The sequence below is a fragment of the Mycothermus thermophilus genome (assembly GCF_041956435.1).
Source record: "Mycothermus thermophilus strain CBS 625.91 unplaced genomic scaffold VTJ04scaffold_6, whole genome shotgun sequence".
In the NCBI taxonomy this organism is placed as follows: Eukaryota; Fungi; Ascomycota; class Sordariomycetes; order Sordariales; family Chaetomiaceae; genus Mycothermus; species Mycothermus thermophilus.
The window spans coordinates 2,165,250-2,190,375 of NW_027191432.1; the positions used below are offsets into that span (position 1 = coordinate 2,165,250).

General features: G+C 56.8%; 9 protein-coding genes across 9 annotated transcripts; 2 read left to right on the forward strand and 7 right to left on the reverse strand.

The window, feature by feature from the left end:
• Positions 1–29: 29 nt before the first annotated feature.
• VTJ04DRAFT_9195 (uncharacterized protein) lies at positions 30–1,942 on the reverse strand (the record flags this gene model as incomplete). Its single annotated transcript, XM_069367715.1, has 3 exons — positions 30–591; positions 653–1,635; positions 1,697–1,942. The coding sequence occupies 3 exons, from the start codon at positions 1,940–1,942 to the stop codon at positions 30–32; spliced, it is 1,791 nt and encodes a 596-aa protein (XP_069216016.1).
• A 2,154-nt stretch (positions 1,943–4,096) lies between these two features.
• Positions 4,097–4,881, reverse strand: VTJ04DRAFT_9196 (uncharacterized protein; the record flags this gene model as incomplete). Its single annotated transcript, XM_069367716.1, has 2 exons — positions 4,097–4,582; positions 4,636–4,881. 2 exons carry the CDS (start codon positions 4,879–4,881, stop codon positions 4,097–4,099), a joined length of 732 nt encoding a protein of 243 aa, XP_069216017.1.
• A 6,468-nt stretch (positions 4,882–11,349) lies between these two features.
• On the forward strand, positions 11,350–13,407 carry VTJ04DRAFT_9197 (uncharacterized protein; the record flags this gene model as incomplete). The annotated part of the gene is made up of 2 exons (XM_069367717.1): positions 11,350–11,945; positions 12,015–13,407. 2 exons carry the CDS (start codon positions 11,350–11,352, stop codon positions 13,405–13,407), a joined length of 1,989 nt encoding a protein of 662 aa, XP_069216018.1.
• Positions 13,408–14,910: 1,503 nt separating this feature from the next.
• VTJ04DRAFT_9198 (uncharacterized protein) lies at positions 14,911–15,942 on the reverse strand (the record flags this gene model as incomplete). Its single annotated transcript, XM_069367718.1, has 1 exon — positions 14,911–15,942. One exon carries the CDS (start codon positions 15,940–15,942, stop codon positions 14,911–14,913), a length of 1,032 nt encoding a protein of 343 aa, XP_069216019.1.
• Positions 15,943–16,092: 150 nt separating this feature from the next.
• Positions 16,093–16,932, reverse strand: VTJ04DRAFT_9199 (uncharacterized protein; the record flags this gene model as incomplete). Its single annotated transcript, XM_069367719.1, has 4 exons — positions 16,093–16,163; positions 16,313–16,347; positions 16,697–16,799; positions 16,875–16,932. 4 exons carry the CDS (start codon positions 16,930–16,932, stop codon positions 16,093–16,095), a joined length of 267 nt encoding a protein of 88 aa, XP_069216020.1.
• Positions 16,933–16,961: 29 nt separating this feature from the next.
• VTJ04DRAFT_9200 (uncharacterized protein) lies at positions 16,962–18,293 on the reverse strand (the record flags this gene model as incomplete). Its single annotated transcript, XM_069367722.1, has 3 exons — positions 16,962–17,665; positions 17,738–18,175; positions 18,236–18,293. 3 exons carry the CDS (start codon positions 18,291–18,293, stop codon positions 16,962–16,964), a joined length of 1,200 nt encoding a protein of 399 aa, XP_069216021.1.
• An 892-nt stretch (positions 18,294–19,185) lies between these two features.
• VTJ04DRAFT_9201 (uncharacterized protein) lies at positions 19,186–20,327 on the forward strand (the record flags this gene model as incomplete). Its single annotated transcript, XM_069367723.1, has 2 exons — positions 19,186–19,422; positions 19,536–20,327. The coding sequence occupies 2 exons, from the start codon at positions 19,186–19,188 to the stop codon at positions 20,325–20,327; spliced, it is 1,029 nt and encodes a 342-aa protein (XP_069216022.1).
• Positions 20,328–20,597: 270 nt separating this feature from the next.
• Positions 20,598–20,849, reverse strand: VTJ04DRAFT_9202 (uncharacterized protein; the record flags this gene model as incomplete). The annotated part of the gene is made up of 1 exon (XM_069367724.1): positions 20,598–20,849. One exon carries the CDS (start codon positions 20,847–20,849, stop codon positions 20,598–20,600), a length of 252 nt encoding a protein of 83 aa, XP_069216023.1.
• A 30-nt stretch (positions 20,850–20,879) lies between these two features.
• Positions 20,880–22,169, reverse strand: VTJ04DRAFT_9203 (uncharacterized protein; the record flags this gene model as incomplete). The annotated part of the gene is made up of 1 exon (XM_069367725.1): positions 20,880–22,169. One exon carries the CDS (start codon positions 22,167–22,169, stop codon positions 20,880–20,882), a length of 1,290 nt encoding a protein of 429 aa, XP_069216024.1.
• Between the last annotated feature and the right edge of the window lie 2,957 nt (positions 22,170–25,126).

Below are 25,126 nucleotides of genomic sequence, written 5' to 3' on the forward strand. Positions count from 1 at the left end.
TACATCACGCATCACACCCCCCGTCATCATCACCTCCCCCCATCACCAGAAGGAGGAGGAGGATGCGGCCTCGTCCGCACATGGAACCGCTCCCTCAAACGGTCCGCTAGCCTGGTCCTGCGCCTGCGCTGTTCCTCGGCTGTCTCGCCGCCTTGCGATTCTCCTCCTCCTCCTCCTCCTCCTCCTCCCGTCATTGTTTCCCGCTGTGCTGTCGTCGCCGTCGTCGCCGTAGTCGTCCCTTCCCCAGCCTCGCTAGTAGTACCCGCTCCCGTTCCCGCCGCCGCCACTGACTCGCGCAGCTGTTGCTGCGAGCGATGCCTCCTCAGCGCCTCGATGCGCTCTTCGACCGACGCGTGGAGGAGGGTTTGCGTGAGCTCGAAGAAGCGGGAGGATCGGCGGCGTTGTTGGCGCTGCTCCCGTTCTGAGCTGGGGTTATTGTTGTTGTTATTGCTGCTACTGCTGCTGGTGTTGCCGTTGCCATCGCGAGATTCCCCGCCAGCCCAGATCGATGGGGGCGGGTGGTAAGGGAATGGACGCTCCAGATCCGAGTTGATGCTGTCGTCGGAGGATCGAGGGTTGAGGTCGAGGCGGCTGGGATTTTGTTAGAACAAAGTTATTGATTTTAAGTAAAGAGAGAAATGCAAATACTCACCACAACGGACATGTTCCCGAGACATTGATCAACCACGGGTCGATGCAAGGCGGGTGGAACTTGTGGTCACACGGGAGGACACGCACGTCCTCGCCGACTGTGAAATCCTCGGTGCAGATAGAGCAGACCGCTGCATCACCCTCCACCTGAGCTCCTGAGTTCCCACCGTTCTCGGCCGCCCCGCCCGAAGCCGTAGTTTGATCCTTTACCGGCGCAGCCTGCGAACTCGGGACGGCACCTGACATGGGCGCACTGTCCCTCGTGGCCGTTTGGGGCGTGCGCGGCTCTTCCGGAATGGCGGATAACCTCGTTCCCATGGTCGGATCTTGAATCCTGGTGGTCGTGGTCACAGTCGCTGTCTCGGCGGTCGAAGGCTGCGATTCCAGCTCGAGCGCCGGATCCGGCTTCGCAGGGGTCGGGTCTCCAAACTTGACGATGGGCAAGGTCTCCAGCACGGCGCGCGCCAGGCCCCGGGCCCGGCTCTGCGGCGGCCGCCCGCCATAGGCTGCCCGCGGTCCGTATCTATCGGGGTAGCGGTGGGCCTTGATGGCGCCCATGCCAATGATGACGAGAAACAGCAGGGTAATAAGGCCCGTGATGCTGTACAGAATGCTCATCGCAATCGCTGATTCGCCGCCCTGCTGGTTCTGTGGGCCTTGTTGGGGCTCTGTCATGTTGACGCTGCCTGTGATGGTGGCTCGCAAGATGCCGCCGGCGCGGATCGTGTAGTTGAGAGTGTCCAGAGCTTCGGAAGAGTCTGCCATGGTGTATAAGGCCGTATAGTCGGGATTCCCCTCGAGCCCGCAGCAGTTCTCCCCAACGCTGTACAGTAAAATGGCTGTCGGCCTCTGGTCCATCGCCCTCTTGACCTCGTTGGTTGCGTTTTCGCCGTCGCAGCTGAGGAAGGCGATGGTCTCCAGCCGTCGTAACCGGTCGGCGTCCAGCACCTCGGCGGGTACCAACGACCCGCGAATCCAGATTTCCTGCCCCGATCGCAGGTCAGTCAACCGCGAGAGGAACACTCGGTCCATGAGTTTGACTCACATTTCGACCCGTCTGGTTCAACCCCGCCTGAATGGTCAGCGGATACACATCGTACGTCAAGTCCTCGGCCTCTGACTCGGGGGCCGTCAGCTGAAGATGCATGAGCGAGCTGTGCTGCCACGAAGGCACTGTCGGCATGGGCGCTATCCTGAGATCTTGGGCATGGGCGACTCCCCCAAGAATAGCGAGGAGCGAGAGCAGGCACAGCCCCCTCGTTGATGTTGTCGTCGTTGTCGTCGTCGCCATGGTCCTCGACGGCGATGCCATGTTTCCCATGTTTCCCAGCGCCGGCGACGGTCGACGTCGCTTGCGGGCTAGGTGGAGGCGGGATGGCGGAGCCAGGAACCGGAGCAGGATGGATCACCGGGTAGGAAGAGTGGTGAGGGAGGAGAGAAGCGGAAAAAAGTGTCCGGGCCGAGAGATGTTTGGTGTTCTTTTCCGAGCCGCGCTCGCATCCCAGGCTCGATCGTCTAGCCGGACATGTTTTTCCCGTTCCCGTTCAGTGTACTAGCCCCTTCTCTCTCTCTTTCTCTGTGTGTATGAGTGTGTGTGTGTGTGTGTGGCCGCGTGGGAGAGGGCCGCTGCGGTTGCTGCTTCGTGGCGCTTGTGAGGCGCTTGGTTTCTTTGGTCCCCTGATCGACCGGCAAAGTGTCTGCGACAGGTCTGCGAAGAGGTGGGGGGTTGGCTGCCGAGACACACACAGAAACTTGGTCGGCCCGGACTGGCGCCCTGTCGAGCCAAGGTGGCGTGGCTGGTTTGTGTTACAGGTTGAAGACGCTGCTGGCGCGGGGAAGTGTCAGCTCGGAGTTACGACGCTGAACTCGTCGTCGCTGTCGAGGTTGAGAGAGAAAAGCACGCCAGGGATGGATTGACTCTGGTACTGCTGGCGCCGTCGAGGTATGTATGTATATCTCTGGACTAGTGTGTGGCCTGATGCATTCAATAGTGCAGTATTGAAGCCGAGGTTACCGAGTCTGCAGGTCAGGGAACTCTGCAGACCACGTCGACGTCAGCATCTTGGAGATGGAGGGCAGGATGACCGTTCTGCATGAGGAATCGCCATCCTCCAGCAAAAGGCACCGCTATCGATTGGTTACCTGATGCAATGGATTGGCTGGGGCAGCCGTTTTGGATTTGTTTTAGCGGACGCTCGAGCCATGGATTGGAGCACCCAAGCACTGCAGGTTTGGTGGGGCATGCACTTGGCATCGCTGGCCGAGGGTTTTTGGACATGGCCATCTTTCTCTGCTGATAACAACACAACCTCCACAAATGTAAGGTATGTCATTGATGTGGAATCTTCCAGGTTTGTTCTTAGGAATCGACTGCACTGCATATTCAGTTTGGGTGTAGTTGGGCATGTCTACGTCGAGGTTAGCAGTAGCCTCTCTTGGCTCATCCATATCGCCGACGCCAGGTTCGCTCCCACATCGCAGGGTTCCACACCAATATCATCCATCAATACGGGTTGAGGATTGTCAAGGGAACAAAGAGGCGAGCAAAGAGCCATCACACAAACCCACGCCACCACTGCTGTCATTCCGGATTTCCGGGTCAGAGGAAAACAATCAGGCCCCTTCCGTCAACACATCAGCCCTACTGCAACCAATGCCCAGTTGACCGGCTGGCTCGGAGATTTTCTCGGCACGCCGGCAGCCGAGCCTCGTCGATCCGTCTGACGTCTCAGATGCCGAACTCAGCTGCCAGATTGCCGACAGAGAAGGCCCCGTCAAGGCGCATCCCGGGAAAATCTATGGTATGTTTTTATGTAAGTAAGGTACACGCAATCTGTTGTTGATAGCATGTGGTTCTGGGACATTCAGATGTTTCCAGACTACCAAGCACAACGAGTCAATTTCAGACATTCTACATATTGATATGGCTTCAAAAATATATCTAGAGAATGGTATTTACGACATGCCTGTCCTGTTTACCATCTTCCTCTTTTGGAAACCCGTACGTCAGGGGATTGGCGCCAAAGTCGGAACATCACACAATGGGTGTCACAGCACCCATGTCCTTGACATGTTGATCCGGCATCGACTGCGCGGCTAAATGCTGTGTCCTCAAGCTTGTTTTGACGGGTATTTATGGCTGTCGTCGATGAAACTGAGGCTGACAAAGTTTATTTCGAGCATCTCTTGCGCCATGTTTCCAGCACTGCCATATTTCGGAGTCTTCCCCAGAGGGGACGTAAACGCATGAGAAACTCCATCGCGGTAAACAATGATGATGAGAGCTAGTATAGGGGTATCCTTACCAGTGCGGAAGAGACAAGTAGGAAAACGACGTAGACATATGATGAGCTTCATCCAGAAAACACATCGCAATGATGGGCCCGGCAACCATAATCGGCTTTCCAGATGGCTTCCTCTCCACATCCCCTACCCTGTGAACACCTCATATCTCCTCCAAATCCTCCAGATCATCCAGCGGCGGGAAATCCCCCACCTCCACCCTCTCCGGGCGTACAAACAGCCCGCGCTTCAACTCGGACGGCTCGCCCCAATACCTCGTCCCATTAATACTCCCGTCATTCTTCCCGACCGGCTCGTCCAGCTGAATCCCCACCCAAGCCCCAACCCCGGGGATCTCCTTGACCTCGCCGACGTACATGACCTCCCCGCGACGCGCGTCCTCGCCGCCCACCCGACACCGCTTGCCGACGGCAATTCCCCGCTCCTCAATCTCCCGCGCAATGGCCTGGATCTTGGCCTGCTCGCGGCTAGGAGCGTTGGGGTCGAAGCGGCCGAGCTTCTCGGCCTTCTTCCAGGCCAGCACCGAGTCGGTGCGCTGCTCGTACTCCTCCTCGGGGAGGACGAATTTTTCGACGCCTTCGGTGCTGGAGAAGTTGGGGCGAGCGGAAGGAGGGCGGGTGTCGATGATCTTGGGGATGTGTTAGTTAAATGCTTGAAGACCTCATGATGAAGCTCACTCACCTGAAGTTCGGCATAAGGCGTGAGGTTGAACTGCTGCAGGAAGACAGTCTCCTCGTTCTCAGCCTCGACGAGGATCTTTTCGGTAGGTGACGGCTTGTAGAAGATTTGCTGGCAGGACGGGGGGATGCCGGTGATGGGTTCGAGCTTGGTCTTGAGATGGGCAATAGACCAGGACGGGTTGATGCGTCGTTCCGAGGACGCATAGTCCGAAACGACATACAGTGGTACGTCTGGTAGGGATGCCATGGTGTATGCTTTTTCGTGGGGGTGGGTAGGATTGCCGGATTAGGTATGAAGTTGTGAGTTTGTGATGTCCTACCAAGTGAGTGAGAATGGTGTTGAGGGGTAGAATCAGAGGATGGTGGGGCTAGACTGCCGGCTTACCAACCGTAGAGCTGTATACCTCCTGCGGACTCCAATAACTCTTTTCTCCAGACCACAAGATGTGAATGGCAACCGTACACAATGAGAATGAAGTGTGGGATTCACACTTCCACGGCGAGAGCAAGTTCTAATGCCCAACCCAAGTGAGGCGGCTGCCTTGGGGAGAACTCAGAAGAAGGCAACAGGCCATTGGACAGGTGATTTGATGGGGCCCACACCGACGTTGAAAATCTGGGCGAATCTTGGCGGCACTTGCCGTTTTGGGTTACAGTTCCTGAGTCTTTCTACCTCAGTTTCATCCGTTGCGCCAACCTGGAAGTCACGGACAACACAAGACTGGACAGCCCCAGCGAAGTCAATTTCATCGTTTCCTCGCCATCATGTGATGAGAGAACAGCCGTGTAACCTGTTGGATATTTACTTTTCAACGATGATCCTTGCACCATGCATGTGTCTTGAATTAAAACGAAACAAGCCTCAATGGCCTTGCTTCTCATTGTTCCTCGGCCATGCCTCCAGGACTTCGCCCATCTGCAGCTATCCGCCAACAACACCCTCCTCCTCGGACTGCTATGTTGCAGATTTCTTAGGCATCCGGACATGCTTTCGACCAGGCCAACCCCAGTTCCTCCGTTTGCTCTGCTGGCTCCCGTCCTGCTTCATTGGTCTTGTCACGGGGGAACTCGGGTCGACGCATAGAACCTGGAAACATCGACGACGTTGTCAAACCCGAGACACCCGCCTGGGGCTGAGGCTCAAACGCCTTGCAGACCCACCATTGGTCATGACCTCCGTGCGCTGTCGATGCCCGAAACGAACAACCTTCGAGACAGCAAAGACAACAAGCATGTCTGCTCCACCCAGCCATGCTCGCCCTGGGCGGCCTGAACTGAACCGCAGACACAAACACAATCCAAGGAATCTCCCCGCCTTGCAATCCCTCGGCCTCGTGCAGCTCGCCAACGGATCAAGTCACCGGCAACGCCCGTACCCGACGGATGCCATTCTTCTGGAACACTCGCCATTGTCGTGGCCTCATTTCTGTCCGCTTCTTCTTCTCTCACCGTCGCCATGGGCTGTCAAGTCGTGCTACGGCCTCCTGCTTTTGACCGCCCAAAGTGACCTGCGGACACGATGCACAACCTTGCCGGATCTCAACCTTTGACCCGGCCACGTCTCCTGTTGTTTCGGCAGCCCGACGTCAAACGCAGGGACCAGGGCTCGAGACGGAGTTCAAGATTGACAATGCATGATCCGCCAGTGCTCCTCACCGCTAGGTCCACTGATGACAGCCTGTATTGTATACATACGTATGCAATTTATAGGGCTGGCGATCGTTTGACAGATCTTGCACGCCTCGCACGACATGCGTTTCGGGCTCGTCGTCGCTGATCTCGCTTCCAGGAATCTGCGACGGGACAATCACATTCATTGTCTGGAAACAACCTGCGAAACAATTGACATTTGACACAGTTCCCAACCTGGAGCTTGGTGGTTCGGATCTCGTCGCCTGGCCCGACTTGCAGATGCTGCAAGACTACCCCGCCATTGCAACGCGCATGCTGCCGGGAGCCGTGGGGTTCTCCCCGGTTTGTTCTGTTAAGACACCTCTGATGAAGACGTCACACAACCTCTGATCGCTGGGCCACCCTTGTTCCAATACCGACGCCAATGGCACAACAGGGCCGAAACAAGACAGAGAACCTCACGTCATCCACACATCTCGGGGGTGTTGGTGATCTGGTGCCTGGTCCATCCAGAACGTCCCGTTCACAAAACCATCAGGTCACCATCACCTCAGAACAGGCGAACCACCCAGCCACCTCCAAGAACGAGTGGTTCCCTCTTTTCGGCTCGCCTTGATGGTTCCCGAATGAACTGGGCGGCTCGCACAGACGAGCCTCACTCCAACACTTTTGTAGATCTATCCTAATCCGAAACTAAAGGGGACTCGAAACCCGCCTTGTTGTTCGAGCTCACAAAGCCGCAGCTCCGTCACCGTCTCAACCAAAACCCGAAAATGAGGTCATGGAGTCTTGCTTCATCAGCGATATCCCAGGCTCTTTGGGCCAGGAGGCAATTAGGGCTAACCACATGGATGTCCAAAAGTGTTTGTTGAGGTACATGCTTCTAGACGTCAAAAGGAACCGCAGGGCAGTGGTGTCTACCGGTGACATATGTATGAGATCGGGCCAACCGGAGATTTCGCGGAATCGTGGCAACATGTCGTGGCCACAGCTCCGCAGAAAAAAGTCGGGTTGACCGAGCTAACAGAATCGCAGCAAAACATCGGCAAAAACCGCGGAAAGACATCCCACATTATTCAGGACATGCCCGTTCATAACCACACCCCCGTTGGCATGAACGCTGCAACGTCCAAAGGACCTCGATGCGGGGGATTTCATGCAGCCCTGACCGCCAGTTCGTCAATCCGTTCGTACTGAGTAAACAAACCTCACAAAACATTGGCAGCCAAAATGGCGGTAATAGCCACACAAAGCCTTTGTTAGGTAGGGATTTGACTCGATCAAGGGAAGCGCCCTTGTTGGGGAGGGGCATTGTGCATTAACGCCAGATCCGTTTGTTTTAGCCTCTGATGTCGATTCGGATCTTACCCGACAGTTGTGCTCTCGCTGAGCCACATAGTTCGCTTCATCTCCGATTCGGCACCAATTCTGTCGCCCGCCGTCCATGCAAGCAATGGCTTCATGGCCTGGTCTGGCGCCCTGCCAAACGTCGATCGTTTGGGTAGTGGTGCAGAGACGCAACTGTCGGGTGTTACTTTACGCTGCGCACGGAGGTTTGAAGCCTCAAGAAAGCATGAAGGTTACGTTGTTGTGGCAGCATCGCATGGCAATGGCACTGCCATCATGGGCACATTCACACATCAGATCGGAGACAGGCGCGGCTCAGATCCCCCTCCATCGGTTCGTCGGCTGTCCAGGGTCTCGGATCTTAAACACCCACCCCCTTCTGCAAACCTGGTTCGGGGGTTTGTCAACCGGGACCCAGGCCTTGGTTGTTTCTGGGTGGGAGCGGATCGAAGCGACCTTACGTCCCACCCACCCTCGACAGTTAAGCTCCCTCGATCAACAACACGTCCCGTTGCGGCTGCATTGTCCTGGGGTCTCCCATCTAACATTTTGATGGTACCATTGACTTCCTGCCAGGGTGATCTGGACGTAACCCTAACGGTCTCCCCGGAATGGGGCAGCGGCATTTCAAATTGGGGCGTGTACTTGGTATGTTGGCCTCGTTTGTTGGTTCGTATGTGGGTATCTAGGTACATACAAACGTTTGAGTTTTCAAGCCCCCACAAACTAGGACTTGGACTTATTGTCTAAGTTAGGTGGTGGTGCCGATCAAGGACAGGGTAAGCTGCCATCCATTCATGCATAACAACAACCACAGCTCATTCGCTCATCTCCAGGCGACTCCCACCGCTCATTGCTGATGCGCTGAGGTGGCTATGTTTAAACTGCGTGCGTCCGAGAGGCATACGAGCCTCTGCATAACTATGCCGAGTGGGAGGCCCGCTAGAAAGCTGGCAACGTCATATACAGCTGGCCCAGCCCACCGGTTCTCTGCCTGCAGCAGGTACACGGCCAGTCGCTGGAGAGCATTGTTTTGTAGGGAGCGGAACACCCGGCCGGAGACGCCTGTGACTCGCCAGAATACAGTCACAGCTGGTCGGTAGAGCCCAATTGTGGCGGAGGGTTTCTTCTGGATACCCGATTGCTGTCAGGGGTTGGTTTGTTAGGTCGCGCACCACGCAAGACACACATCTGGCGGCTCCGCGGTGGACGGCGGTCTGGAAGCTTTCTGCCAACCGCCGGTTCCAGTTGAGAGAGGGAGAGAGAAGAGCATGAAGATCCAATGCCTATGTTTGGACTGGACACGGTGAACCCTGAGGGGAGGGAATTGTTGTTGGTCACACCTGGTTGAGCTGTCACCACTTGGATCTGGCGCCTCGCTTACACCTCGATGATGACCGAGGCGAGGAGGGGATGTGTCTGGGCGTTATTACTCGGCCTCATTTCCGGACACACGTGAGCAAACCAAGGGCTCGTCAGAGCTGATCGACGCGACGAAACGAAGATATCTATAGAAACATGTCGTTAGGGTTTAAGCAACATCCACCAACCAACCCCCGGCACCGTGTTTCGTTCACGAACCAGGTACGTGAGCTTGATGAGGCGGGCGGATGGTCTAGCCGCTCGCCGCCCGGAGCGGGCTGGCTTGGCCACGAACTGTTAAGCGGTAGCAGGTGAACTCCTCCCCTCTCCCCCAAACGTTTCGCATTGCTGGTTTCCAATGCTTGGGGAACTTGGAAACGCAATGCGGGCAGATCATCGTCATGCCGGGCCCTGTTGACAGGACCTACCCACCCTTACCTCAGCTACCTACCGAGCTACCTTGGCTGCCTGACCCAGGGCTGGCGCTGGGGTTGCTTCGCTTATGACGTTGGATCGTTCTCCGAGTCCACACCTACCTCGATGGTGAGGCGCGGTTCGGTAGATACCTTACCTGAGTACCGTACATACATAGCGGTACGTAGGTGAAGTGTCAAGGCAAGGCGACGGGGCTGTCTAGTTATCCATCCACCCCCATTGTGAGCCGAACCAGGATGTCACCCCAGACAGATGGACTGCCTTGACAGCATTGCTGTAAGTTTCTTTTTTCTCTGACCTCATAACCACCCCCCTTGACATGTCCAAGCCCTACCTCACCGAGCAACATCTTCTTGAGGCGGCCCATCTTCTTCGGGATCCTGCCGAAGACCACATCACTGCCGCCCAGGCCGGGGCGGCCAGACGCCATCCAACCTGACACCTTGCGCCGTCGATCTTGTTTCCCACGGTTAAGGTTAAGCCCTATCGTCCGATCTCAGTACCTTACCTTGGCCAAGTATGGTCGGCCACCCCCCCTCACCCCTACCTTCCCCCCGCCACCGTTCGTTCACCCCTCCCCTACCTAAGGTACTACTCCTCCTCTTCCTCCTCCATGCCACGGGTAGCGGTGCTGCTGGAACATACCGGTGGGACCGGCCTTGTTGGAGTGTCTGTAGCATGGAACCGACAACCCCCCCCCTCCCCCCCCTGCAATGACACCCTCGTGGGCTTACACTGGTGGATAGCCTGAGCCCTGGTTGCAGCGACACTTTCTTGTGTGTGTATGTATGTACACTCCCGCTTTTTTTTTGAGTCAGGTCTTGGACCTTTAATGGGAAAGAAAAGAATGATCTGCCTTCATCTCTGGGGCCCTGTCCGTTTCATTGATGGTCCATGCTCCATCCTCCTCCTCCTCATCCTCCGCTCATCCCTCTCCCCCGGGCAAGCAAGCCCTGGAACGTTGGGAGCTCGGGCCTGCCTAAGAGTAACCACCTCACCACAAGTTGCCTCACGGTGCGCACTGTTCATATTGAAATGGCGCCCGCCTCCTCCGCTCCCCTTGCGATGCTCCGGGTTTGACCTTGTTTTGCTTTTGCCTGTCGTCTGGTTACTCAAGCTTCCTTTTGAGATCTCTTGGTCTTGTCTTCATGTGATTACGGGGTCTGGACTGGACGGTTAGATTGGAGAACAGGTTCCGGATTCTTGCTTCTATCTACCTATCTATCTTCGTGCCATCATCCTCACCATCATCCTCATCATCATCACTATCACTTCTTCTCCATATCTTTCACTCTCCCGATCCTTTTCTTCTCCCTGTCCCGTCCGCGTCTATTGGCCGGCAAGGTGGTACCGGGGAACCAATCATCATGTTGATGACGGTTCTTGGGAGACGGCAGCGGCTTTGAGAAAAGAAACTGGAGCTCTCTTGTTTGGAGCATACGATCCTTCTTCAGCCCTGGAGGTTTCTCAGGGGGAGAGGCTTGTGTCCTATCAGCAGGTACGCTTACCCGGAAGGGGATATTTGTGTTGGTTTTAAACTCGGCGCCCCTGAAGTTATTTTTCTGCTGCAAGTCAACTTCACACGTCTCGTCACACGTGCCCGCGCTTGGAGACGAGAAAGAAGCTGACTTAGACGACCAACAGATCTGTTCTGTAACCGGACGAAGAAATATATTACCCCCAAACTCACCAATTGACCTGCCTGATCAACCTCGGTTGAGCAGATTTGGACACCTGTCAACGAGCTTTATTTAAGTCGACGAAAAGGCCGCGGCCAAAATATCTCCTGAGAGGCAACCCGAATTCGCCACCACCACTACCACCACAGACTGTGTTAGTGCAAAGCTAGGACGAGGGCAAGGACAACGAACGCGAGATCATCCATATCAACATCCATATCCAAACCAAACAACAACAGACGTTCCATCCCGTCTCATGAATGTCCGGCCGGTCTCGGCGGAATCTCGAGCCACGAGCAGCCAACCTGGATATCTCATCTCTTCTCGAGGGCACCGACTCAAATGAGTCCCCCCGATCCTCCTCTCCTACAAAGAAGGACGAGGCATCCACCGCACCGGCCGACTCACGCGCACCCTCGCCTCGCCATCACTCACACACCATAACCGCGCCGAGTTCTTCAGGGGTTTCGCCTCCGCCGCAGCTAGCAGCACCACCACAACCACTACCAGAAACAGCACCAGGAAAACCTGGATTGGAAGCAGATAGTGGTGGTTCCCAAGTCTCGCCCACATCCAAGGGGTCCCAGCGTCCCGGTAGCAGCGGGAGCGCTAAGCACAGCATGGCGGCGATGACAAAGCCGCCCTTGGTGGCGGCCAAGAGGCAGAGCAAGTGGTCTGCGGAGGAGGATAAGCTGATCATCGAGCTCAGGCAGAGCGGGATGAAGTGGGATGACATATCGAAACATCTCCCCGGCCGGAGTGCCATAAGCTGCAGGTTGCATTATCAGAATTACCTGGAACGAAGGGGGGATTGGGACGAAGAGCGCAAGAACAAACTCGCTCGGTTATACGAACGGTTAGCAATCCCGGTTTTCTCTCCATCCCAACCCAGCTCCAAACCTGGCTGACCCCTTAGGGACAACAGATTCAAACCCGAAATGTGGGCCAAAGTCGCCGAAGAACTCCACGTCCCCTGGCGCGCGGCGGAAGCCATGCACTGGCAGCTAGGAGAAATCGAAATCGCTCGCCGCGCCGGCGTCACTCCCTTCTCACTCACCACATCTTCCTCGTCCTCCTCCAACGAACCCTCCCACCACCACCATCACCACCACCGTCCCGACACCTCCCCGACCAGTCACCACCCCCACAGCGTCAGCGGAAGCCATCAACGATCCCACAGTACCAGCACCACCACTGGCGGCTGGACCACGGCGCGCGACTTCCCCGGCGGCCTCCCCTCGCCACGCTACACCCGCGGCCCACCGTTGCCACCACCGCCACCGCAACAGGGCGCGACGCAGGTACCGCCGTATCATTACCACCAGTTTTCTCCCCTGACTACCCCGACAACGTCTACAGCCCCGGGGGGGTACGCGCTGCCGCCGTCAAGGAGGGAAAGTTTTGCTCAGCAACCGCAACGAACAAGCACAACGACAGCAACGTTTGGGCCGCCATTGGTTCCGTCGGAGTATGCTTACCCTCCTCCTCCGCCGCCGCCAGGACCCAGTGGTGGTGGTGATGGTGGGAGCGGAAGTGGTGCCGGGGGGAGGTTGCTGCCGAGCGTGGCCGAGATAACCACCGGTTCGTACCATCCGTACAACACCACCGGCGGTAGCAGCAGCAGCGCAGGGACAGCAGGATACAGCGATGGCCCGTTGCGAAGGGAAAGCGACGCCCGCGGACTCGTGCTCGGCGGAGAGGCGGGGGGGTATCCACTTGGGCCCGGGCATCCATTCCGTGCTCCTCCTCCTCCCCCTCCACCAGCACCAGGAACTGGTGGGTTAGTACCAAGACCGCCCTCGCAACAAGGCGGCAGCGCGGGGTTACCTCCCATGTTACCCTCTTCTTCCTCTTCTTCCGGTCCAGGTCTGTACAGCCTACCACCGCCGCAACCACCCAAATCCTCTTCCTCCGCCAGCTCCGTGACCTCCTCCGCGTCATCGTTATCACGACTCTCCTCCCCCTCCCGCATGTCCGCCGTATCGCGTGGTGTCCAGCAACAACAACAACCACAACCACCGCCCACGCTACCACCGCTTTCGGGTTCCTCCTCGTCGTCACAACAGCAGCAACGAACTGGCGGGCAGCAATATCCCGAGTGGCCTCTCCAGGGTCAGCAGGAGGCAGGGTATCACCAGCAACAGCAACAGCAGCAACAGCAGCAGCCTGTGTATGGGCATGGGTATGGGCAAGCACAGCAGAGCCCGAGAGCAGCAGGAGGGGGAGGGGGATATTACGAGACGTTGAGCCCGGCGAAGAGGAGGGCGAGTCCGGCGGAGGGTGGGGGGAGGGAGGAGAGGAGGAGGAGAGGGGGTTGAACTACCTACCTACCTACCTACCTACCTACCTACCTACCTACCTGGCTGGCTGGATGAGGCGGCATCATGCCCTGTCCTGTTCCGTTGCGGGGGAGAGTTTGGGAGTGGTTTGGATGGTATGTATGATTGGAGATGGGTTACTACCTAGGTCGGGTACATACAGTAATAAGGTGGGTAAGGTTGGTTTTGGAGGTTAACGAGACGGATTAGATGGGGGCTGAGTACCTGGTCACGGGGAGCTTGGGTTGGGGAGCTGGTTCTCTTTGGGGTGGTTTTGACTTTTTCAACTATCATGATGGTGGGGGTTTTGGTGTTGTTGTTGGGTTGGATCATCGAGATCTAGTCATATTTCTCTTCCAGGTTGTTTTTTTGGTTTAATTGTTTTTAACTTTTTCCCTTTTCTCAGCGTTTGTTTGTTTTGTCTGTCCATTGTGGGCATGGCTTCAAGTACATATCTTCCACTCGCTACGTCGCGGGTTTGGGTCGGGATTGGGTTAACTTGGCTACGGATGGATGAGCGGACGGACAGGAAGCATCAACGGCATCATCATCATCATCATCATCAGCATTGTTAACGACATCATGTATGCATCGGGGTGGACGACGAAACGGATCTATCTACCTATGAATGGATGGGCGGTCTTTCTTTCTCTCAGTTTTTCTTGTCAAACCCATAGAGCACGAGAGGTGTGTTTCAGATTTCTTTTTGTTTTATTTACTTGACCTGGTTGGTGAGAAAATCCGGGTTGGATTGGATTGGATTGGGTGGAATTTTTCCCTCTCATTTTACTTAGATCCGAATCTGCCTGGCGCAGAGAACACTGTTTTGGGAGGAATAGGGGTAGATCTTGATCGATTTACGGGGAGTAGACAGTGTGCGATGTTGTTGTTGTAAAGTGGGCTGATGAGAAATGGTCGATCCATTGGGAAGGGAAACACAAAAAGGGGGTGGCAAGAGGGTGATGACAGATGGTTGGTGGTGTTTATTTACCATGGTTCAGGAGGAGGCAGCCAAGAACTTTTGTTTTGGTTAGAGATAGATCAATCACATGACAATCACGTTTTCTTCCATATGATACTATTGGTTGGGGAATATCGTCACTGTCATGAGAGGAAAGGATAGGTTTCGGATACCTGTGATGCGGTTCGGTTGGCTTTGCCTTGGAGGTGGTGATGGTGATCGCATCCAAGGTGTTATCTCTCAGCCACAAACAGAGCCGAACGAACCGCGCGCTGGAGGCAGGGGTCGGTCGATGTGCTTACGCTCCTTGAGCACGAATTATGTTTGTATGCTCCTCTCACCGAGGCTGGAAACCCGACGTGGTACGAAGGCACTTAGTCAAGAGACGGCAGAAGAGAGAACACGCGTCACCACCACCAACCAGTTCGCCAGTCGTTCAGCCCAGCTCATCGGGAAAAAGACGGTGCCTCGCGGCTTGGAGTCTAGGGTCAAGGCCAAGGGCAAGCAAGACATGCATGCTCATCCTCTTTTCTTCTTCTCGACTATCCACTGGACGGGTTCGATGCCACCACCCACCAGTTATCCCTCTCATAGCCACTTTCCACCACCACCCCTCCAGCCGCGATGACATCCTCTTCCAACTCCCCTTTCCGATAGAGGTGGTAATACCGCTGGAAAACGGGATCGGCATTCCCAGCCTTAGCCTTCTCTGCATGTCTTTCCTCAGCTCCCTCAGCAGCCGGGCCCGAGTCGCCGCCTTGCCCCTGCCCCTGCTCCTGCTCCTGCTCCTCTCCCTTCCGCCTCCTCTGCTTCGGCTTTGGCTGCTTTTTCTGCTCCTGCGCCTTCAAAACCCAGGGGACCAACAAATCCTGCTCGCTCCCCTCGTCCCACCCGCGTCGGCTGGTCCCTTGCTCCAGCGCCCACACATACAAAAGCACTTTCCCGGCGCCGTTGGGCTTGACACACCCCAGCAACTGGCGGATGGCATCCTGCCTTCGGGCGCGGGTGGAGAGGTGGTGGATGACGGCGATGCAGATGGCGAAATCCGCGGCGCCAGGGCGGAAGGGGAGGGAGAGCCCGTCGGCGATTAACAGGTCCGAATTTGCCGCTCCAGGGGTAGCAGTAGCAGTAGCAGCAGCAGCATTCCCTTCTCCTCCAGTCCCCGTCCCCGTCCCGACCCCAGGTCCCTCAGCCCCTTCACCACCAGTACCCTTCCTCCATAACCTCTCCCTCGCCAACCCCACCAACGCGGCGCTCCGATCCGACGCGACCATGTACACCTCGCCGTTGACGCCCAGATACTTTCCGTTGCCGCACCCGACGTCCAGGCCCACGGCCCCGGGAGGTTGGGCACGCAAGAAAGAAGCCACGGCGGGCCACGGCTTGTGCCGCGTCGCTGAGAAATGCGGGGCGATGGCTTCGTAGACGGCGTGCACGTGCTGGGATTCGTAGGCCTCGGCCGGATCCGAGTCGGTGGGGGGTGCGTCCCCTGGGGAGAGGGTGGAGAGTTTGGCGACGGCTTCGGAGGCAGAGGTGGAGGGGAGGGCGTGGGATTGGGATTGTGCAGCGGTCATGGTTGGTGGTGAGGGTGGTGGTGATGAGATGGGGGTGGGTGTAGGTTGGGTTTGGTTGATGGTGGTCCAGTCCAGTTCGGCACTTCCTGTCGATAGAGGAGGGAGGTTTTGTGGTTTCCTGTGCCTGACTGGCGAGAGGATGTAGAGGCCTCACGGCAGATGGAGGCCCATACGCCACTCGGAGATACAGACCGGTGGGGAAGAGTAGTTCTTTTGAGTACCTGCTTGCGAGTTAGCTGCATGAAGATGCACAAAATAATAGCTGAATAGCATTTTTGGACGGCAGAGGGCTGAAGATGCAGAAGTGGGCTGAAGGGAAAATATGGTGGTGCTGTGTTGGCAAGACGGGAGATGAGAGCGGCTTGCGTACCTGAGATTCCGTCTTGATTGAAGTCGAGGTTGTTCCTGACCTTGGTTGTGAGAGGAGAGGGCGAGGTTACCTGAGGTGAGGTTGAAGAAGGTCAAGTCGAGGATGAATGAAGCTTGAACAAGACAAACTGAGGGGCACAAGCCGAGTGTAACTCATTTCAACCCGAACCCTCTGTGACCATATCCCCTATCCATCTCCGAGACAACTCATAAGAGCACTTAATAACAGTTTACGAATATCATAATTCCCAGATAGGGTTCCTTTTTAATTTCCTTCCTTCTGTTTACTTTTTTATTTTGTTTTATGATTCGAGTTTCTGCTTAGTTGAGAATATCCCAGACAACCTCCCGGGGCACAACAAGAGCAGCATCCACACAAACTCACAAGACAACAACATAAACAACAGAAAATTCTAGTAGCAGGAGCACTGGTATCCATCCGCGGTTCTGCCCTTTCCAGAGCGTGCCGGCCCATCCATCTGCTTTGTCTACAGGAAAACCGTACCCCGAGGATCAGGTAAAAAACATGCCGAAGATAGTTTACATGTTGTTCTACCCAGCACTCGGGGCACGGTTTTCCTGTAGACAAAGCAGACAGATGAACCGGCACGCTCCGAACATATTTCTATACTCCAAGATAACCTCCTCCCTCACCGCTTCCCCGTATTCAACGGGCTCTGGGCATCAAACACATCCGTAGCAATCACCTCAGGATACACCACCCCGCCCTGCCTCAACGCCTCCTCCATCACTTCCATGATGACAACACTTTCGCTCCACGGCAGCGTCTCGCTCTCCTTCTTCCCATCCCTCAAACACCTCGCGCACTCGTCCGCCTCCCAAAACATGCCCTGTCCCCAGTTCTCCCTCTCCGGATCCTTCGGCACGGGGAACTCCTCCTCCTCCACCACCGCCGGCTTGCCGTTCCCGTCCTTATTTTTCAGCACCAAGCGATACCCCGTCGGCCGGTACGCCGGCCCCAGCACCTGGATCTCGCCGAGCGATCCCTGGATGCGGATCGCCGGGCCGGACGTGCCGAGGCCGTCCACGTCGCTGGCCACGCGCAGCGACGTGAGCGCGATGCCCTGGCTGCGGTGCGCGGGGAAGTGCAGGAGGATGCTGGTCGACTCGTCGGCGCCCGTGTGGTACTTGGTCACGGCGGCGACGACCTGGGGTTTTTCCTTTTCGGCTTCGCGCTCGGGCTGGACGTGGTAGAGGGACTGGAAGACCCAGGTGAGGGCGTAGATGCCGAGGTCGAGCAGCGCGCCGCCGGCGAGCTCCGGGTTGACCATGCGGTGGGAATCAGCGAAGGCGACCTTGCCGTCGGCGGCGTCGCAACCGATGGAGAGGTCGGCTGGGGGATATGGATGTCAGCAGGTCTGCTGCTGCTATACTATTCGGACATCAGGGGAAATAAAAAACCTACCAATGGTGCGATACACGGCGCCAATCTTGCCTGCCTTGATCAACTCCCTCACCTTGACGCTCAGCGGGAAATACCTCGTCCACACCGCCTCCATGAAAAACAGCCCCTTCTCCCTGGCCTTGTCCACCAGCTTGCGCGCCTGCGCGGCATTCACCGTCAGCGCCTTTTCGCACAAGACATTCTTGCCCGCCTCGAGGGCGAGCATGGCGTTTTGGAAGTGGTGGCTGTGCGGCGTCGCGACGTAGACAATGTCGACGTCCGGGTCGACCACCAGCTCGTGGTACGAGCCGTATGCCTTGGCCGTCGAGGGGGCTTTGACTTTGGCGAGGAACTCGGCCGCCCGGTCCTTGGAGCTGGACGAGGCCGCGGCGACCACCTCGTGCCGCACGTCGGTGACGCCGCGGACGGCGGGGTTGGCTAGGAGGTCTTTGGTGAAGACTGAGGGATGTCAGTGTGGTTTTCGGAGAGGAGAGGAGGGTGGTTGGTGAGTCCACTTACCCTCGGCAATCCAGCCGGTGGCCATGATGCCCCAGCGGACGGTGTAGGGAGTCGCCATGGTTGGATAGAGTGTTGTTGCTGCTCACTTTCCACCGGTGATGGAGGATCCAAAACAGAAACTCTCAAGATTCGTTCTGCAATCCAACGAGCCGTCCTGCCCTAGCTTATAACCCAGACCTACCTACCATCGGCATCTCCCCTCCGCCCCTCCTTACCTGGGTCTTCACGGCGGGGCATCGCCGGCGTTGCGGGTAAATCGCCGAAACCTTGGCCTAACTAGCGCTCTCATCAACCTCAGGCCCCTGAAGCTTCAACGGCCCGACCTGCTGCACGGCCCTGTGTTCTGCATCAACAAGACCAACGGATCCGCTATAAAGCATCTCTGGCGAATCAGACTGCGCCGAGAAGGTTCCTCGCCGGGATTGCCCTCGCCGAACCGCGGGGAAAGCTGCCCCGAGCCGCATTCGCCATTGTTGCATTGTCCCGCTGAGGGGTGAGGGGGCGAGGGGGTTACGGTGGAGAGACTGCTTTGGGGGAATACGGTAGGTCACGGATGGGACAGCGACGACGTCATCTCAACGGACAAGGAGGATGGTGATATGGTGGTGTGAGGGAATGGCGACGGCGTCGATTTCTTTGGCTTAGTTTAACCTATTTTGTCACTTTTCAAAAGCAATCATCTGTTTTGTTGATCTCAGACTGACTTAGACTGTTAATCCCACCTCCGTACCAGACCTTATCCTCAAATGCGTGACTCCCTCATCTCCAAGTCCCCGTGACAAAGACGCTCTCCTGATCCTTTGCCTCCATCCATGACATATTCCCTTCCTCGACTAACCCATCCATCTACACTTCCTTTCCGACTCTCCAAGCTCGTCACCGCGACCACCACCACCACCACCACCCATCCACACCCAACCATCCTTTCCGTCGCCAAATTCATTCAAACCATGTCCTCCCCCTCCCAACCCACCGCGGCGGCGGCGGCAGCAGCGGCCATGCCGCGCATGATCTACGGCACCGCCTGGAAAAAGGAACGCACCGCCGACCTGGTCTACGAGGCCATAAAGGCCGGCTTCCGGGGCATCGACACGGCCGCCATGACGACGCACTACGACGAGGCCGGCGCGGGCGAGGGTATCCGCCGGGCCATTCGCGAGGGCATAGTTTCGCGCGAGGAACTCTACGTTCGTCCAGTCCCTCCTTTTTCTCCGAGGCAAACTTCCAACCAACCTTCTCTCATAACTCTCCCAACCTCCAACTAACCGCTATCTACCACTCCTACTAACTCCATAAGTAGATCCAAACCAAATTCACCCCTGCCGACCCATCCTCCCCGTACCCTCTTCACGCCCCCATCCCCTCGCAAATCCACGCCAGCCTCGCCTCCTCTCTGCGCAACCTCTCCACCACCACTCAACAACAGCAACAACAACAACAACAAGCCACCGACGACGTCAATAACCTCCCAGAGTTACCAGAAGGCTACCTCGACGCCTACCTCCTGCACTCCCCCTTCCCGCACCCCTCGCAAACCCTCCAGGCCTGGTCTCACCTGCAACTCTACCTACCCACCTCCCCCGACCCGACCAAGCGCGGCCGGATTTTGCGACTAGGCATCTCCAACGCGCCCCTCGACCTGCTGCAAACCCTGCACCCCCCGCCCTCCATCGTTCAAAACCCGCTGTACGGCGGACCAAGAGGACGCTGGGATCGCGGCGTCAGAAGTTGGTGCGCATCCACCACCTCCTCCCCAGCAGGAGGAGAAGGAGGAGCAGGAGAAGAAGAAAAAGTGAAATACCAAGCCTTCTGGACCCTCACCGCCAACGCATCCATCTGGCGTCCCCCCGGCGGGGAGTGGTTTGTCCGCGACGTCGCTCGCGGGGCGGGGGTGTCTCCCGCGGGGGCGTGGTACGCGCTCTTGATGGGGAGCGGGGTGGTGGTGCTCAACGGGACGACGAATCCGGAGCGGATGAGGGAGGATTTGAAAGTGTTGGACAAAATCAACAAGTGGAGAGAGACGGAGGAGGGTAAAAAAGCTTGGGAGAGGTGTTGGAAACGGTTGGGCGAGGTTTTGGATGGGAGTGGATGAGTAGAGACCTGAGGGACGGAGGGAAGGGCAGCCCGGTTGGTTGTTTTGGTTGAGAATTAAGGATGACGAGATGGGGATAGAGGTTGAACAAGAAGGTACAGTACGAGGAATTGCTCTACGTTTGGAGGAAGACAGAAGTTGACCGCCGGATGTTGGAACAGTTGCAAAGACTACAGTATCACACACATCACCGCCGAGTCCAGTCAGGATCCAAGTCACCATCTCGGCCAGGAACGCAGCCTTGCACATTTTCATTTGATCATGTCATGTCTATGTTCCCATCCCGGCCCATGTGGCATCGCCGTGCCAAAAGTCCATGTGTACCCAAAAACCCAAAATAATCATACAAGTCGAAATCAAAGCCCCCAAAAAAGTCATCACTGCCTCAATCAATGTTGGACAGGCCAAGCGAGTGCAAGAAGAGAAGTCGTCACAATATGTACAAATACAATCCCTGAAAACACCACGACATGTTAGATGGCCCAACATGTCTGGTTCTAAATCATCCACAGAATCGAACATCTCAGGGGCTATCCAAACATTTGTCTGGACTTAAGACCCATAGGCAAACGTGCTGCCATAAGTGCTCAGGCTATTCCCGTTGACCATGCGGCCCTGGGCAGCCATGAAGAAGGCGTAGCGCTCCACGTACGAGAACTCGGGGCTGTCGAGAGCCGCCTGGACCTGGCCGAGCTGGCGGCTGATGTCCTCCTCGGAGCCGTCGAAGCCAAACTCGGTGATCCAGATGGGGAGGTTGAAGGTGTTGCGGACGTTGCGGACGTGCTGCAGGAAGGTCTCAACATTGACGCCGTAGATGTGGATGGCGACGAAATCAACGGCGCAGCGGCCGCCGCAGGCGTCGAACCACCTCTTGAGCCAGTTAATGCCCATGTCGCCGCCGCCGTTGGTGATGGCCGGGGAGCTGATGCGGGCCTTGCCGGCGAAGGGGTTCATGAGCTCGATGTGCTTCTGGGCGGCGAGCTCGGGAGACATGTTGGCCTGCTCCCAGAGATCGGGCTCGTTGAAGCTGAGGAGGCAGCGCGAGCCGGAGTCGATGGCGCGCTGAGCGTTGCCAGGCCACCTCTCAGCAAAGTCGAGCTTGAGACCCCACAGCATGGGGCAGAACTCGAGGCCAACACCCGAGTCGTCGTACTGGCCCCAGTTGTACACCCACGAGATCTTGTTGCCGCCGCCGAGGAACAGAGGAATCACGGACGGGTCGTTGTAAGCAATGCCACGCTTCGACAGGCCAGAGTGGACAGGCTGGGGGTTCGGGCTGGGCTGAGGCTGAGGCTTGGGCTCCTGGGGCTGAGGGTTGGCGTTGCCATTGTCATTGCCGTTGCCCTGGTCGGGAGTCGGGTCGGGAGTCGGGGCCGGATCGGGGATGGGATCCGGGATAGGATCAGGGATAGGGTCCGGAGTAGGGTCGGGGACTGGAGCCTCTTCGATAATGGTGGTCGTCTCAGGGGGCGGAGGAGGCACGTCGTTGTTCTCTTCCTCGGAAGGAACAGGCTCATCAGGAGTGGGAATCGCAGCAGCGACAATGGTGGTGAGGGTGGTGGGCGTTTCCACAACCTCCTCAGTCGGGTCGGGCAGGACCTCCTCGACGGTGGTGGTGGTTTCGGCGGAGGTTGTCGGCTCTTCTCCCCAGTAGACGGTGACCGTGACCCAATCCGTCACGGTGACGATCTCAGTGGTGGTCCTCCCGCGCTTGTCCAGATCCTTGGCCAAAGCCCGGTGGTGACGGTGGTAGGGATGGGCCAAGCCGTGGAAGTGAGGGCTGGCAACCGACTGGCCGACGAGGCCAAGGGCCGTGAGAGAGAGAAGAGTGGCGGAGCGCATCTTGGATCCAAGGAGTGAGTTGTGTGGTGAGCTGTGTGAGCTATGTGTGTAATCGTTCCCGGGTCGTTGTCGTCGTTGTCGTCGTCGTTGGACGGAAAAAAGAGCGCACTCAGTGCGGAGAGACAGCCAGCACGAGGATTCGTGAAAAGAAGGAGGGGTCTGTCAAAGACGCAGAAAGAATGATGCGTAACTCTGACGGTGGTGTTGAAGGGAGAGCAAACCACCTCGAAGAGCTCAAGTCTCGTCGAAGCCGAGGCTTGGAAAAAAAGAGAGAGCAAACCGAAAATAAGGAATGGAAATCCCGGGACAACGGGTGGGTGATCTGAGAAGGGAAGGAGCCAGAAGATCGGGCAGGCACAGCCTGGTCGAGGGAGGAGCGGGTTATATACAGAGTAAGTAAGGTTACGGGAAGGAGTGGGTGGTGGTGTGTGGTGTGGTGGGATTCTGGAAAGAAGGAACGATCCAGGCAGGGGTGGAGGGGTGGGCGGCAGGGGGATGCAAGCAGGAGTGCCTGGCCTGTGCCTAGCTTGTGCCTGGCTTGGACCTGGTTTGGGAGGGGGTCTCGACTCGACCAACCTAGGCGGGACAGCAGCACGAGCTGACAGATGGACACCTTGACTGCACCTTGACCTCACAAACTTGGACATGGCGTAAGCCAGATCCTACACTGCTCTCACTTGGACTGCTACGCCGTACTGTCTGCCGACTGTTGTCGACAAGATTCAGGTCACAGCCTTGAGGCATCAACAAACAAGTTCTCTGCACAGCCAGGCTGACGAGTCTTGGACGGTGGTGCTTGGACCACTCCGTCGGCCAGAACCTGGTTGCGCCTCTTCCTTCGCCATGGGAGCCAGCCTGGAACCTGGAAGCGAACGGCCCACGCCGCCGCACAGTCCACCAGACAGTGGATGTCCATGAGGTGATAGAGGTAGAACCTCGCGGCCATCCGTGTCCCCATTCGACCAATTCCACCAGGTCGAGCGCGAACTCGAACACCTCAGGGAGTCGACATGTCAACCAGTCCACCAGCCAGCAGCTCGGGGCTGGAGGTGCTGACTCGGACCAGAAACGGTCCAGTCCGTCAAGAACCGCCAGCACATCACGGCATCACAACAGGAAGAAGTTGTGGGTTTGCCGCTTCAGTTGGCGGCGGCAGGAGGCCCGTGGGGGTCCGGACGAAAGTTGATTGATCGGGTGAGGCTGACCAGAGCGGTGGTCTTGCCGCGGCGGACCCTCTCCGCTTGCGCGGTTCCCCACTTTTTTCAGATATTTTGACTAATGGCGGATTGCTCCGCGCGCTCCGACAGCCAAGCCCTGCAAGGTACGGCCCCTGCCCCTCTCTCTGTGCCTGCTTCTGTTCCTGTTCCTGGCAAACGCAGCAAGCACATGCAGGAACGCGGCACTTTTTTTTCTTCTCTCCTCCTCGCTCGCTCGCTTGCTGGGCGGTCTGTCGTCAGACGGAGAATCCGGTCCATCAGGTATAAAAATATTCACACTGGCTGGCCTCCAACAGAGAATACTGTGTAAGTATACTGGCTGGCCAGACCTTGGGAAGCAAAAAAATATTTGAAAATGTTTATTGACCGGTTTGCCATCGGGAGCATATCTTTCTTTTTGGGCGCGATGCCTACCATTTCTGTTGTGGCCTCGGCCGCTCGCCGAAGCCGTGGTGCCGGGCCAAGGACAACATGGAACGCCCTAGCGCAAGCCCAGGCACGACAAGCACAACCCCTCACCGCACCCGCGCCAGACCAACCAGGCTGCCATGTGCTTGGGGTGAAACACTGTTTCGGGGGTCAATTGTGTTTTTTCTGCCCTCACACAGCAGACGCAATCCACGTCCATCTTCCGACTTTGTGTTGTTGTTGACCGAACTTGGAACACAACATCAATCTGGCACTTTCCTCCAAACCCCGCACTTCCAAGGTTGTCATCCTGTTGTGTGGTTCTGCCGTCGGAAACCCCACGGCATGATCCGTCCAACCGGGTCCCGGACATCCCAGACAGGACCCAGGAAAAAAACTATCTAAAAAAACATAGAAGATCACGACATGCGGCGACGTGGATCCCGTTGATTCGAATCCGCCTTGCCGTTGTCAACTTTTTTGCACTTTCAAAGTGCTTCCGTTGACGGCACACACACAACATACACAAGTGATGAACAGTGGATGATGATATTGGATGCACACCCCTGTTTGGCTGTGATGGCGAAGCAGTGTTTTTTTGGTGCCCAGATTGGAACGTCAGAAGCCAGGACGAGCTGCGGGTCAGCAGCGGGAGAGTGACGTGCTTGTCGTCCCGCCTGCTGCTGCTACGTAGCACCCAGCACACTGGGCCACAAGATACCCTCGAGGGCTATTTGCCTGAATGCACACCATTTGTTCCGCCAACGGACATCGGTTGGGTGTGTGTTGACGTTATATCTTGGGGTTGTCTTGGGGAGGGCCCGATTCAGGCACAAAAACCTATCCGGCATCTCAACTTCAAGAGAGAGATGGAATCCATCCATTGATGTTGGTCGTGCACTTCGTATTGCTGTGGGCAGAGAAGTCTCTTGTCCAGCAGCAAACAACGTAACACAAAATCATAACGGGTGAAGGGGATCTCCCGCTCATGCAGCGATCGGCTGGTGGGATCATGACTGGCCTTGTTCTATCTGCTCTGTCCTCAGTTTTTGGAACTTTCTCTTGTCTTTCTTTTCCATGTTTCAGAAGCTTAGCGTCAAGCATTGGCGCCAGAGACCGCAAGCCACAGCGTCAGCTGCTACAACCGCTTCCGCCGCCTTAGCTAAGGGGATGACCTCAAACACCCCCAGCCCAAAGTCATAAACCATCGACTGGACAGCATCGACCACCTCAATCGCGCGCTCCTTCGGCGTCAAACGTGTGAACAGCCGCCTCTCTCCTCACAGCGGCAAATGGTATCAACGGCTCATACCTCTCCTAACATTCAACCTC